The following is a 13,267-nucleotide window of genomic DNA, read 5'->3' as shown; positions in this document are numbered from 1 at the left end:
AAAATAAAATAAAATAAAATAAAATAAAATAAAATAAAATAAAATAAAATCTAGTTGAGGTTAGTATAAATTTTAAAGTAAGCTTGATTTTTCAGTATGTACTTTCTAACTATGTTGTTATAATAAATGTTGTTAATTTATATATATGTATATTTATTCATATTGAAGTTCAATAGTTTTTTCAATAAAGTGTGACAAAGACAGTGTCCATAGTTTACTTTTCTGTGAAGTTTAGTACTTAAGAAGCTACAAGCAATCAATAACACAATGTAAGTTTACCAAACAGCAAACCATTTACCAGGCTCTCAAGAGTAAGGGATTAGGGCTGCAGAGACAACAGCACTGGTTGTTAAGAGGTTAAGAGCACTGGCTGCTTTTCTGGAGGACCCATGTACAATTCTTAGCATGTCACAACAACACAGAATTGCCTATAACTCCAATTCTGGAGGACCCAACACACTCTCCTTTACTCTGTGGGTACCAGGCACACCCATGATACATATAGACACATGCAGCCAAAACACTCACACAATCAAATGAAAGCAGAGAAGGCAGAAAGTATCCTAAATGATCATTTTTCAAAATCTTTGATTAGGCTAAACCAATGAGTTGGGTCAAGTCAAATGTTTTAGACAACACCTTTGTTGGTGAATCGGGGTGCTGCTGGCTTCAGTATCCTTGAGCAGCTTGTGAGTGACACACCAAAGCCCAAGTGTTACACACACACACACACACACACAAAATCTTTCTAAAGTTCTAGGATAACTCCACAAAGTGCAAATCTCTGTAACTCTCCACACCTGGGCAATTAGATCCCTTTTCTTACTCTTCTCTCTGACACTCTGCAATTCACATTCTTAATTGGGGTTGGAGTTGAGGAGGACAAGCCTCAGGGGCTTTGAAAACTCTTCTGCCTGATTGGTGAGATCATAGGGAAAGATCCAGCTTCCAGATCCAAACACTGCAGAGCAGGGAGTACTGTGCAATTTAGCACATTATTATAGGTTCTGGTTTTGCAATTTGCTCAATCTCTGTGTCGTGCACCTCACCATAATCAATTCAAGGCAGTTCAAGGCTCCGTTGTTTATTCTTTGTCGCTCCTAAATTGGTGCTTGGGAGACCATAGACTTACTACAAGAATTTTATGATGGATTCCTTCTGGTAAATTCTCAAAATATGCTTATGTATCCACCTTGATGTTGGTTGGTATATCTGAGCTATAAAGCTCAACCAACCCTAAAATCTATGATCAAATTAACCTTTATCATAAGGACTAAATATATAAGAGTATTTACATTTTGTATATTAGCAACATTAGGCTTAATATTTACACAGAACTATTGATATATCTATGAATATATTATCTAGATTAACATATGAAGGGTATTTTTTTGCAATGATTAGATCAATGACTGGATTGATGAGTCCCTTTTAGACTGCACTTTCCCTGATGAGGTGGTTGGTATACTTTTAGAAATGAGATTCAAGTGACCACGTCATGCATTGGTATACAGTAGGTATTCAATAAATGCCTCCTGAACGGCAGAACAAATGGATGAATAAACGAAGTTTGCCACTTACAGGTTCTTCTTCCAACAGAATTAGGCTCACAACTACAATGTTTATGTCGCTTCCAATGGTTCCATCTTTGAATAGGCTAGAAACCTGTTGGGACAATTAAGACCACATACAAGTTTTTAAAGATACAATCGTACATGGAGAGAATCCATCAGACATATTGATATGGGTGTAGGTTTCAATCTTACCAGATACAAAAGAGATTTTCTCACAATGAAAAACGTTCAATTAAAAAAAAATATTGTGGCTCAGTGTGAGCCATTCTTAGGGGTATCAAGAGGGTTCCTGACAATACCGCTTACCATGTTCATGACTGTGAGAATGTACGTGGTGACGTCATCCTTGCCGTGTTTCTCCACCATCTTTGCATCTGCCACCACGAGAGTCTCCACGTTGAGACCCTTTTGTGACTTTCCAGCTGATCGTCTGGGCCGCCCTGTGCCTCCATATTCATCAAAGCGTAGATAGACGTCCTCTGCAGGGGGCTTGGGGGCATCTGAGGGAGACAGAAGAACATTTGGAAGGAAGATCAGCAGAAGAAACCTGGGTGACACAGGCTAAGATGGGGAAACGGGGAGGTGACACTGGGTGTCACTGTTGTCACCTGCCCTGGGGCTTTACACCTGAGATTCATTCAACAGATGCTTAGTTGCATGGATGGGTGGGCTGATGGACAGGTGGACAGATGGGTAGATTCAGAAATGTGAAAAATGCTCAGAGGTAAGTAAAAGAAAACAAGCTACGATTTTAGTTGGCAGACAAGGCAGGTCAGCACACACCAGTGAAGGAAGGAGAAAAAAATCTCATTTTTATCCCTTAATGGAATATATTGACTCAGTAATACCAACAACCAAAGGAAATGGCAGAAACACAAGCTTGTATAACCAACGGGGCCAGCTCCTGTTTGTGTGAGGAGCCCTCATCTGTCTGCGCTGAGCAGTGTGGGACCTGGTTGCCGACTGTGGCTACCAAGTTAGCGGAATGTGGCTGGTGAACATAAGGATCAGATTCTTTATCACATAAAAAAATTAATATTTAACTTGGTCCCTGAAAGAGTTCAAACATCCCTGAAGCAATGAAGTATATGAAATCTACTTTTCTGGCATTAAATCTTAGGAAATCTACATACAAATGAAGTACTTCCAAATTTTGTTATTGGAATTATAAGAGTAATTTTGCTCCTGCATTATAAGAGCAAATTACTTTTCCAGAATATAACAGGAAAGAGAAAATCCAATCCCCTTGTAGTAGTTTATTACACGGTTTGTAATTGAAGACGATAATGTTTTATATGTTACAGTTAGATAAAATCTTACTGTAAGTAATTTGTTTTAAGATTTTTGCTATTTTGTTAACATGTTATGACTGGTACGTGTGTGTGCACGCGTGCACATGAGTGTGCACACACATGTGGAAGCCAGAGGTTGACAATGAGTGTATCTTCCTCCATCAATCTCAATCTTACACATGGAAGCTGGGTTCTCAGTTGAACCCAGAGCTCGTCAAATCAGTTCCTCTAGTTGCAGTTTTCCCAGGAGATCCCATTTCTACCTTCCTCATGTGCAGAGGTTACTGGAATTTTCGGGGAGGGGAATCTGGCATTTACATGGGTGCTGGGAATCTGAGCTCTGGCTCTCATACCTGTGTAGCCAGTACCTCATTACTCCGAACCATCTCCTTAGCTCTTGCTTTTGGTTTTGTTTGTTTGTTTGTGTTTTTTTGGTTGTTGTTGTTGATTTATTTTGTTTTGTTTTTAATGGCAGAATCTCATTTTTAATGGCGGTCTGGGCTTGAATCTCCTACTCAGCCAAAATGGCTTCAAACATCTGATTCTCTTGCCTTCAGCTCCAGAGTACTTGGATAGCAAGTATACGTCACAGTGTCTGCCTTAAACTAGTTTGGAACATAGTTGGAAAATGCAAACTTACTCGGCTCTTATCTATTGGACCTTGCTGGTCTAGAAAAGAGAAAGAGACTGGAAATACAGTTTGACTGGTTTGGAGCTTTACTGAGCATATGTAAGGCCCTGGGCTTGATCCCAGGAGCTGATTATACAGGTTAGGCTGGCCTTGACCCTGTAATTCTCCTGTTCCATCCTTCCAAGCACTGGTAGTGCAGGTATCCATCACCGGCTAATAGGACATGCCTAAGAGTTCCTCTTCTCACTGCCCTCTCCCCGTCAAGAGCCAATATTCCCAAGAGGTTGCCTGAGAAGTCTCTTCTTTTAGTCTCTAGAAGGGACACTCAGCTCTGAATTTATCTCTGGATTTTTTTTTCCACTATTGAAAGCTGAGAACCCTCCCTAAGATCACAGAAACTAAGATTAATATCTTTGGTTAAAACTGGGAGATGCTAAAAAGCCCTCTCCCCTCCCCCAAAAAATGTCCTGTATATACATCTCTCATAACTGAAAATAGGAGAGCCACTCCTTCAGTACGGGGTCTACCAGTCCTTCTGCTAGGCGGCATCCGAGAACAAACTCTGCACTCTGCGCAGCCTCACTGACCTACCCCATCAGCGAACCCAGCTGCCCCCAAGACTACCCGTTGAGGCCCTCTTCAGAACAGGACAAGGAAAGTCTCCTTACATACATTTCTTGCGTCGTCCACAAAAATGCTGCTTTTGCCACCTTCGATGGTGGTACTCTGTCTCTTGGCTCGGGGAAGCAGGGGGAGGGTGACTTGGGGAGTGATCAGGATATGTCCGCTGGGAGCCAGGGTAGTCTTGGTACCGCCTGACCCTCTTCTCTGCTGTCCTTTTGTACAGGACGTGAGGATGGTGGCCTGCAGGCGAGCTGTAGTTGTGTTCCTGGGCCAGCTGCTGAGGTAGCGGTGAGATGAGGAATTCATTGTCTCGTGTCCTTATCAGACCTGACTAGAAAATCCAAACACAAAGAGCACACTCATGACTCCATGCGTTCGTTGCCTTTTCCTGGGTTGATTCTTGGCATCTTTGCATTGATTACTTCCTATGAAGAGGCACTGTGTATAATGCTTGCTACCTGCTTGCCTTTTTAAAATTGTGTGCGTGTGTGTGTGTGTGTGTGTGTATGTGTGTGTGTATACATATGTATTCGTGTATGTGGAGGTCAGAGGACAGTTTATAACAGGTAGTTCTCTCATCCTGCCACATAGTGCCCTGGAACTGAACTCATGTTATCGGGCTTGGTGGCAAGCACATGTACCATGCTAAGACATCTTACTGCCCCTGCCATGTCATGTTTTCTCTGCACTATTACATGCTTCTGTTATAATTCCAGCTTTACACAGGAGATGACAAAAGACTAAGTGGGCTGGTACTCTATCTCCTAAACCTATGTTAATCATGGGGAATCCATCAACTGTATTTTCTCAAATGTGTTTTATGGTAGTAGAGGGTTCAAATCCAGGGCCTTACACATGCTGATTATGCCATGTACCTTTAGGCTCTCTGGCTAGGCTACTAATATTTCATGTTTTTATTGATTTTATTTGTATACATATATGTGGTATGTGTACACATGGTTGTGTACTTGTGCATGTATATGTGTGTGTGCTTGTGCTTGTGCATGTGTGCATGTGTATGTATGTGTGTTGTTTATGCATGTGTGTACATGGGTGCATATGTATGTGCTTTTGCATGTGTATGTGTGTTGTTTGTGCATGTATATGTGTGCATGTATGTGTACACGTGTGTGTGCCTGTGTGTGTTCTTGTGCCCATGTGTATGCTCCTTGCATGTGTGTGTAGGCCAGTGAAGGAGGATGTTGGGTACTGTCCTCTATCTGAGACCTAGAGCGAGGCTTGCAGTCAGTAAGTCCTGAAAATCTTCCTATCTCTATACTCAGAGTGCTAGATGACAAATACATAAAGCTATACCCAAGTTGTTATATGAGTGCTGGGATTTGAACTTTGGTCCATCATTCTGACCCACTGAGCCATCTCTCCAGCCCCTAGAGCAGTGGTTCTCAACTGTCCTAATGCTGTGACCCTTTAATACAGTTCATATTCTGGTGACCTCCAACCATCAGTTATTTTCATTGCTACTTTATCATTGTAATCCTGTGACTGTTGTGAGTCACAATTTAAATATCTGTGCTTCCCGGTGGTCTTAGGCAACCCCAAACGGCTTGCTACCCACAAGGAACTGCTGCCCTAGACTGATGATGCTAATAGGTATTTCTGAAGGAGGGCACTAAGGGAAGTCCTGCTTGAACGGCTTTGACAGGTAGACACCAATGAGACCTGAATAGAGTGGTGACTGTAAAAGCATATCCTGCCTTATGTACCAAGAACGAGTGCTAAAATCGTGAGAAGACTTATAAGAATGGCTGCAAGAGGAACCTCCAATTGCCTCTAAGTAGAGGCTGTGCCCTGTCAATAAAGCATCACTCAGGACATTAGCTGTCAGCTGCTGGGTCCCCTCACAGCTTTCCTTGGCTCCCCGTGAGCATGCCCACTGGGGTTCAAGCATTGACTGAGGCGTGCGGACGTGCTGACCCTTAGCACCAGCAGGAATCTCAGACATGGGGATAGGATATCACTGATGCGGCTGCGTTTTGCTTTATTCAATTTATAAATCTGTGCATAAGGAGGTCACCTTACCTTCACATGCAATGATGGAGACTTGGACCTGCCTTGATCGCCTTGCAAGACAAGGCAAAAAAAAAAAAAAAAAAAAAAAAAAAAGTATGGCTGAAGTCCTTCGTGCTGTTTAGGCTGTAGTACTTCTATAACAATGATTCAGAGAACTAGCGCGTGTTCACTGAGCATCTGCCATATGCCATACGATGGGTAGGACACACCACGCAACAGCATAAGGGAACTGCAAAGCATGGAGTTGGCTGGCTGGGTAAGTGGGGTTGTTGGAGCAAGGACAGCCTGTACAGGAATACAAAGTCAGCACCTCTGCTGGGTTTTAGGATGCAGTGGGGTGGAATGGATGCCTGACGTCGGAGTTTAGCTCTCTGTCAGAGTTCAGCTTTGCATTCCGAAAAGAAGCCCCAGAATACATGATCTGGTTTCGGTTTTTTTCATCCCTGTCAAAAGTTTGCTGACTCTTGAGAGGTTACGTCATGGATACTGACATATCTAGGGCCTGGGGACAGAAACAGATGGCTCCACTCACCAGGCACAGGACTGCACACCTAAGTCCTCATGGTTTCTAGGTACTGACATTTATAAAGGGAACACATAGTCAATAGAAAAGAGACTACATTCACGTCTTCACGGAGATTATGAGAGAGGAGAATGAGTAGTATTACAAGGCGGTAATTGGGCTGGGGAGATAGTCCAGTCATGACAGTGATTGCGACGCAAGCATGAGGCCCTGAGTCTGAGCCCCAGAACATGAATGAAGACATCAGCAGGCATGGTGGCACATCCTCATCATCCCAGAAGAGGATGACAGGAGGATGCCTAGTGCCCAATGGCTGGCCTGCCAAGTGAGTTCCAGACCAATGACATAACCTGCCTCAAGAAACGGGATGACGACTTCTGAGGAAGGACAGTTGAGATATGTCCTCTGGCTTCATATGAGTGTACATATACAAGTACCCTTTCACATAGGAACACACAAATACACAGAGATTTAAATAAGCAAAGTCTCACCATTCCAAAAACACCATCATATCCCTCGGACAAATACCTCGAATGGACGTGCCGTTCGCTGGGGCTCTCCCCTCCTACACCTACCTCAGGTTATGCTGCTAGAAACTTCCATCTTTCATCTTGACACCTTCTACCTAGTGCGTGACACCACCTGGAATTCTCATCAAAGATAAATCAACATATAAAGTGCTCTCTACCACCCATAGGTGGCTGGCTCCACAAATCCCCATAGTCCCTGCTGACTTCCTCTGTCCTCTGTCTCTCTCTACAGTGTTCTAAACAGAATATCTTTCTTTTTCTTCCACTGAAATTTTCCAGTAACTTTTTCGATAACCACCAGTAAGTGTCTCGGACCCATGCATATTATGCCAGAGCTTCCTCGGACTTTTTTCTTTAGCCAACCAGGTGGTTAGTGGAATGTTGCAAATGCTTGGCGCTGGTGCCTCAGCTGCTCTACCATGTCTTCAGAGAAGCTTTGACATCCCTTTAGAGAAGGGGACTACCTGTTCCCTTCCCAAAGGATCACAAGCCACCCTGTCTGTTGTCTTCCCAACTCTCTCCAATGAAAGAAATAAAATCCAAGTCTTTCTGCATCTAATATCTGTAATAATACGGACCACACAGGAAGCCCCGGGGTACTTTGCATGCTAACAGACAACAAATATTTGTTTCTTAGTCAGAGTGGAGACAAGTCTGAGAGCAGGCCATCAGGAGAAAGGAAGGAAACCAAGGCTTGGGAACTGAAGAGAAATTCCAGCTGCAAGAGCAGGTGGAATCCTGGGTCTCTGGTTCCTGTGGGGACTCTCCTCTAAGCCACTCGGGTCCCTCCTCTAAACTACATGTAGACAAAAGACACCATTTACAGCCCTCCCTAGACAGAGGCATTATTGAAAGAAAAAAAATAAATGCCTCAAAAGCCCTCCACCTTGCCCGACTTCCTTACTTGGCTTAACTAATATCCTCAAAGTCACTTAAGTGTCTGGACTGGACTGACGGGTTTGGAGGTTTACTTTTTTCTCTCTAATTCACAAAGACTCTAGGCTGTTCAAAGGCAGAGGGGCCTTTCTGTATTGAGACATTGATAAACTGGTCATCGTGAGGCAGGACAGAAAGATGTGGACAACTAACTAGACAAGAGGAGGGGGAGGAGCTCCCCTCCCTGGAGTCTGGTTGAAGCCTCTTGCTGGTTGAGAGGCAAGGATGACAGCGCGGTGGACTTCATTTGCTGTGAAACAATGTTGCGTTTATAGAGAGATGTTGTAAATTTGGGGGTTAAAATAGCAACATTGCCCATGAAGGCCTCTGTGCTTCCTTGGCTTCAATTTTCCAGGAGTCTCAAAAATCCCTTTTACACTAAAAGAAATGCATGGTGCCCCCTTAAGGGCAGTGGTTTTATTTTATCAGATTTAATCCCATCAAAGGAGCCCCTGGAGCCTTCCTTTAATCCCAATTATCAAGAAAAGAGGCAGGAAAGGGAGGGGAGTTCTTAGCAATCTTAGCATCTTAAGTTAAGATGTAACTTAAAAGACACCCAAATTGAGTTTGTGGGTGCTGTTCAGACACTCAAGCAGGACTCCACCTTAAAAAGCCCACACCCACAGGAGTGGACCCTACCCGTCCCCTCGTTACTTTATATCAATCCTCATACTTCAATCTATGTTCAAACATTCTCCTAATAAATGCTGGGTGTACTTTCTACTGGGTCTGAACTGCTTTTCTACACCTAAGTCTAGACTCCAGCTTCTTCTGAGTGGACACCTCTGCAAAGAACTCTTCAGGCCTCTTCAGGAGGGAGTGTGAAGCTGTCTCCTGCTGACTGCCCACTTCAGCTGAAGGGGCTGTGTTGGGGCAATCATACTGGACCTACACATTTCAATTCAGTGTAAAGTGTCTAAAATAATTCTTTATAACGATAGAAGAATTGCACCGTGCTAGATAATTAAGAAAAGAGAATATTCTTTCCCTGGGATGTGATGAAAAGCAATGTAATCTGCGCAAAGACACAAACTATAGTCTAAAGATACAGGCCTCGTGCATCTAAATTGAATCATCTCTGTCTTGTGTGCAGCCTTTTATACTTAACTAAATCAATGCAACCTTCTACCTAAATATGGTGAATAAAGTGGATTGTCATTTCCTGTGGCTTCTAATTCAACGGAAAAAAAAAACACACACACAGAGGAAGCTAGTAAATATTACAAATGAAAATAAAATATTCACTAGTGTGCAGGGTGCAGTGTTTCTGGGAGAGAAGACTAGGATTCTAGTGGAAATGAGAGAGGCGGGGGGGGGGGGGGCAAGCTTTTCTGAGGACAGTGAAGTTCACTGAGACCAGAAGATATTTCCTGATCCAGGCAGAGAAACCCTGGATGGAATGCAGTAATAGCCTCATAGAACTAAGGAATGAAAATGTGGGGGGAAGCAGGGCGGCTGGGACCCAAGTGACCTGCAAAGCCAACAAGAAAGGCAGTCTAAGAGTCCCTGGACAGAGAGGACAGGAGAGGGCTCCAGTATACTGAGCTGGTGATGTCATAAACTATGGAAGGTGAAGAATTTGTCAACATAACAAAGAAATGAGCAAAACAAAACAGTATATTAATCAGGAAAAAGAAAGATCAGTACCCAACTGTCTCTTCCCTCCACTGAGAAAGGCAGAGATGGTATCAGGTGTGGCGCCCCCTACTGGACACTGCAGAAAGACCAGCATGCAAGGCTTGTTGCAGAATTGTTTCCTCTGTCGCAATTGTAAAGAGACAGACTAAACCACTAAATTTAAAAATGAAGTACATGCTAACCATAGGCCAATATACTATTTTTGATGCCTTATTCTTTTTACTTTAGATAATTAACATAAGCCAATGAAATTTTTTGAAAACTTTGAGTACTACATTAGTCAAAATGAATATGAAACAGTTCTTCAGTCCCAAAGAAAAGAAAAAAGAGAAAAAATTTAAAATACAATATATTGATAGTTACATTAGTATATATGTGATTAAGATAATAAATTAATAGGTCATTTAAGAGATGCTCATGTTTTTAATCAAATCTTTATTCAATAAAACTAGTTATTGACATGTATAAATGTATATGCATGTATATTATATGTATATATTACATATATGTCACACGCATAGTTTATATATTATATATATATATATACACACACACATATATACATATATATATATACATATATATATATGTATATATATATCTTCAGGGAAAATACATATATGTATTCTCCAAAGGTCAGATTTCAATTCTCTTAGAAGCTTTAAAGATAAGAAGAAACGGAAGACTTCTGATAAAGTTAGTGGTGACCTGTTCGTTTTTGAAAGCTCAGTGTGCACAGCCTTAAAGAGCAATGAATTTTGGGAAGTTATAATCTCCCTTTTCAATTTCTATCCCTGGGCTTTTAAATACCTACCCTCTCCCCAAACCTAAGAACACCTTAATAGACTAATGATGTACTTCAGCTGAAGCAGAGCTGTGGATGAAATGATTTCACAGACCCTAAGCAAATCTCTTGAATGGTAGTCCTAACAGCCTCACTGGTAGTATCACTCCACTTCTGTTTTTACTGACGTGTAACTGCCAGGTACAACTGATGGCTCCCAGAAGGCCGGCTGGAAAATATGGTAAAGGCCTCTCAATCATCTACCTTTGTAATCATCGTCAGGTTTGTTGTCACTTTCTTCTTTTATTCTAGCCATAATCGCTTTTAAAATGGGCTTTCTTCAACCCAAGATTGTCATTCCTTTAACTTTTTAAGATTTTATTTTATATGTATGGGTGTTTTGCCCCCACATGCGCCATGTGTGTGTGGTCCCTGCGGAGAGGAGCATCAGATCCCCTGGATTACAGTTACAGATGGTTGTGAGCTGCCATGTGGGCATTGGGTACTCTGCATGACTAAGGGGTGCTTTTAGCCTCGGAGCCAACTCTCCAGCACCCTATATGGTCATTCCTTTTAAAGATATATCATTTTTATCCAAACCATCATAATAAAGAATAGATAACTGATTCGTTGCCCAATATGAAGGCAATTTCCTAGGTCAGATTAAATGAAAGGCTTAAGACAAAGCGGTCAGTACTGAACCAACAATCTGTGATTTGGAGGCAAGGACAAGGAAAATGAAGGAGAGAAACACAGGTCTGCAGAGCAAAAGCTGCAGCAGTCTTCCACGGAAGACAGCCTGTGGGATGAGGATGTTTATGGATTTTTGTCCAGAGGCAAGAAGATTTACTGAAGGATTTGGGTGGAATGACACAGGCATAAACAGTTTAGGAAGATTATCAAGAGAATGGCAGAGCTGAAAGGTGATGTGTAAGGGTTGTTGCTCCCTAGGTGGACTCGAAGGCTTGAAGTATGTGCTGCTGTTTTCATCTCCTTGACAGTACACACACACACACACACACACACACACACATGCACACACACTATATGAATACACACACACACACACACACACACACACACACATATATATATATATATATTCTTCTGGACATAAACATCCATATATATATAAATACATATACATGTATGTATAGAGAGACAGGTAGATAGACAGACAGAGATGTAGAAAGAGAAAGAGAGTTAATGGCTCTGAAGAAAAAAAAAACCAAGGAGATGAAGAACTGTGATGAACTGATTCACCGTAAACTGTTTACTAAATCCCAGGAAAGAACAAGTAGGCTCATCTGGACCACTGCTCAGGCCAAGAAGAGGACACCTGTTGATGGTATGCCCTGAGGTGACCAACATGGGTTGCTTACTCTATTTTCTACACAGTACATTAATTCTAAGACTTCTAAACAGAAACTCTGTCGTCCACATATGCAGAAGTGGTGGGATAGATAACCTGGACAGGCCCGCAGGTTTACACATGTATTCCAAAACAGATGAGATATCCAAGATTCCTTGTTATTGTCAATGGGAAAAATATCTCTTGTACTTATCAGGGGGGAGGCAGGGGAAATGTATATTTTAATAAATACTAGCATTTCCCATCCATTCCTTTATCTCCACATTCATGGGATGGACTCACAATGCTATTTAGGTGGAGATTAATAATTTCTGTATTTGCCTCTGGGGCAGCAAGCATTTTATTCAATGAAGACTTCTCCTAAAACCGACATCAAGCAGGTGTGGTAGTGTGCATCTGGTGTAATCCCAGTAGCCCAATAGCAAAGACTCCAGAATCCCAGAGGGTTACAGGCCAGCTAGCCCCTGGCATATGCTATGACCAGCAAGGAACCCTGACCCAAACTAGGTGAAAGGCAAAAGCTGATCCAGGAGGCTATCCTCATGGATGAACACACACACACACACACACACACACACACACACAGGTGCGCACACACAATTTCCAGGTTGGGATACTGTTGGGCGACCTCTTGCTAATGTGAGCTCATTGAGGTTAACTTATGAGATCTTGGATGACACACTGGTGGCAATAGCACCAGAGAGACCCAACGCTCATTCAACTTGCTACTTATTATAAACGGTGGCATCCCATGAGGAGCATGGCCATCCAGGGGAGGAGAAAGAAGTGACTAGAATCTCTGGCAGGATTCTCAGGCCAGTCTCTCCACCTTTATACTAAGAGGGTATGTCAACAGCTTCCTCTACAGCCCCTTTGCCTGCCATATCCCTCCACACCATGACTGTGGACCAAGTTACTCCATAGTTTACCTCGGCAGCTCTACTGTATAATCAAGATAAGATAATACATCAACCATGGGTACACAGACACTAAAGTTCCTTCCAGCAGCTGCCAGGTGCTTCAGTTAAGTTTAAATGGACACTGCCAATAGTCCCCAAGTGTCCCTAGCAATGCAAAGATAGTGAGAAGCACAATTGTCTTGGATTCTCCAATGCTCAAATGCTTCTTTATCCTTTCCCTTACTTCCTAGGGATATTCCCAAACCTCTCTGAACTCAAGTCCCTGGTCTGTAAATTGGGAATAACAATAGCCTTTCCCTTCGAGAATCAAATACTTTAAGACTTGTAAAGTGTTAGAAATGGCAGGGGCTGGTACTGCATATCTACAGGGGCTGGTACTGCATATCTGCAGGGGCTGGTACTGCATATCTGC

General features: G+C 42.5%; 1 protein-coding gene across 1 annotated transcript in view; it reads right to left on the bottom strand.

The window, feature by feature from the left end:
• Positions 1-13,267, bottom strand: part of Adamts18 (ADAM metallopeptidase with thrombospondin type 1 motif 18) — a 145,033-nt gene that overhangs the window by 75,245 nt on the left and 56,521 nt on the right. Inside the window, exons 4-6 of the mRNA XM_028768697.1 lie at positions 4,170-4,452; positions 1,881-2,074; positions 1,582-1,665 (exon numbers count right to left, since the gene is read on the bottom strand). Coding sequence (XP_028624530.1) covers positions 1,582-1,665; positions 1,881-2,074; positions 4,170-4,452 — 561 coding nt within the window. The remainder of the gene's footprint in view (positions 1-1,581; positions 1,666-1,880; positions 2,075-4,169; positions 4,453-13,267) is intronic.

The sequence above is a fragment of the Grammomys surdaster genome, unplaced genomic scaffold (genome assembly GCF_004785775.1).
Source record: "Grammomys surdaster isolate TR1022 unplaced genomic scaffold, NIH_TR_1.0 187, whole genome shotgun sequence".
Lineage (NCBI taxonomy): Eukaryota > Metazoa > Chordata > Mammalia > Rodentia > Muridae > Grammomys > Grammomys surdaster.
Note: the sequence above shows the minus strand (reverse complement) of the source record. Positions and strands in the feature narration are given on the sequence as shown.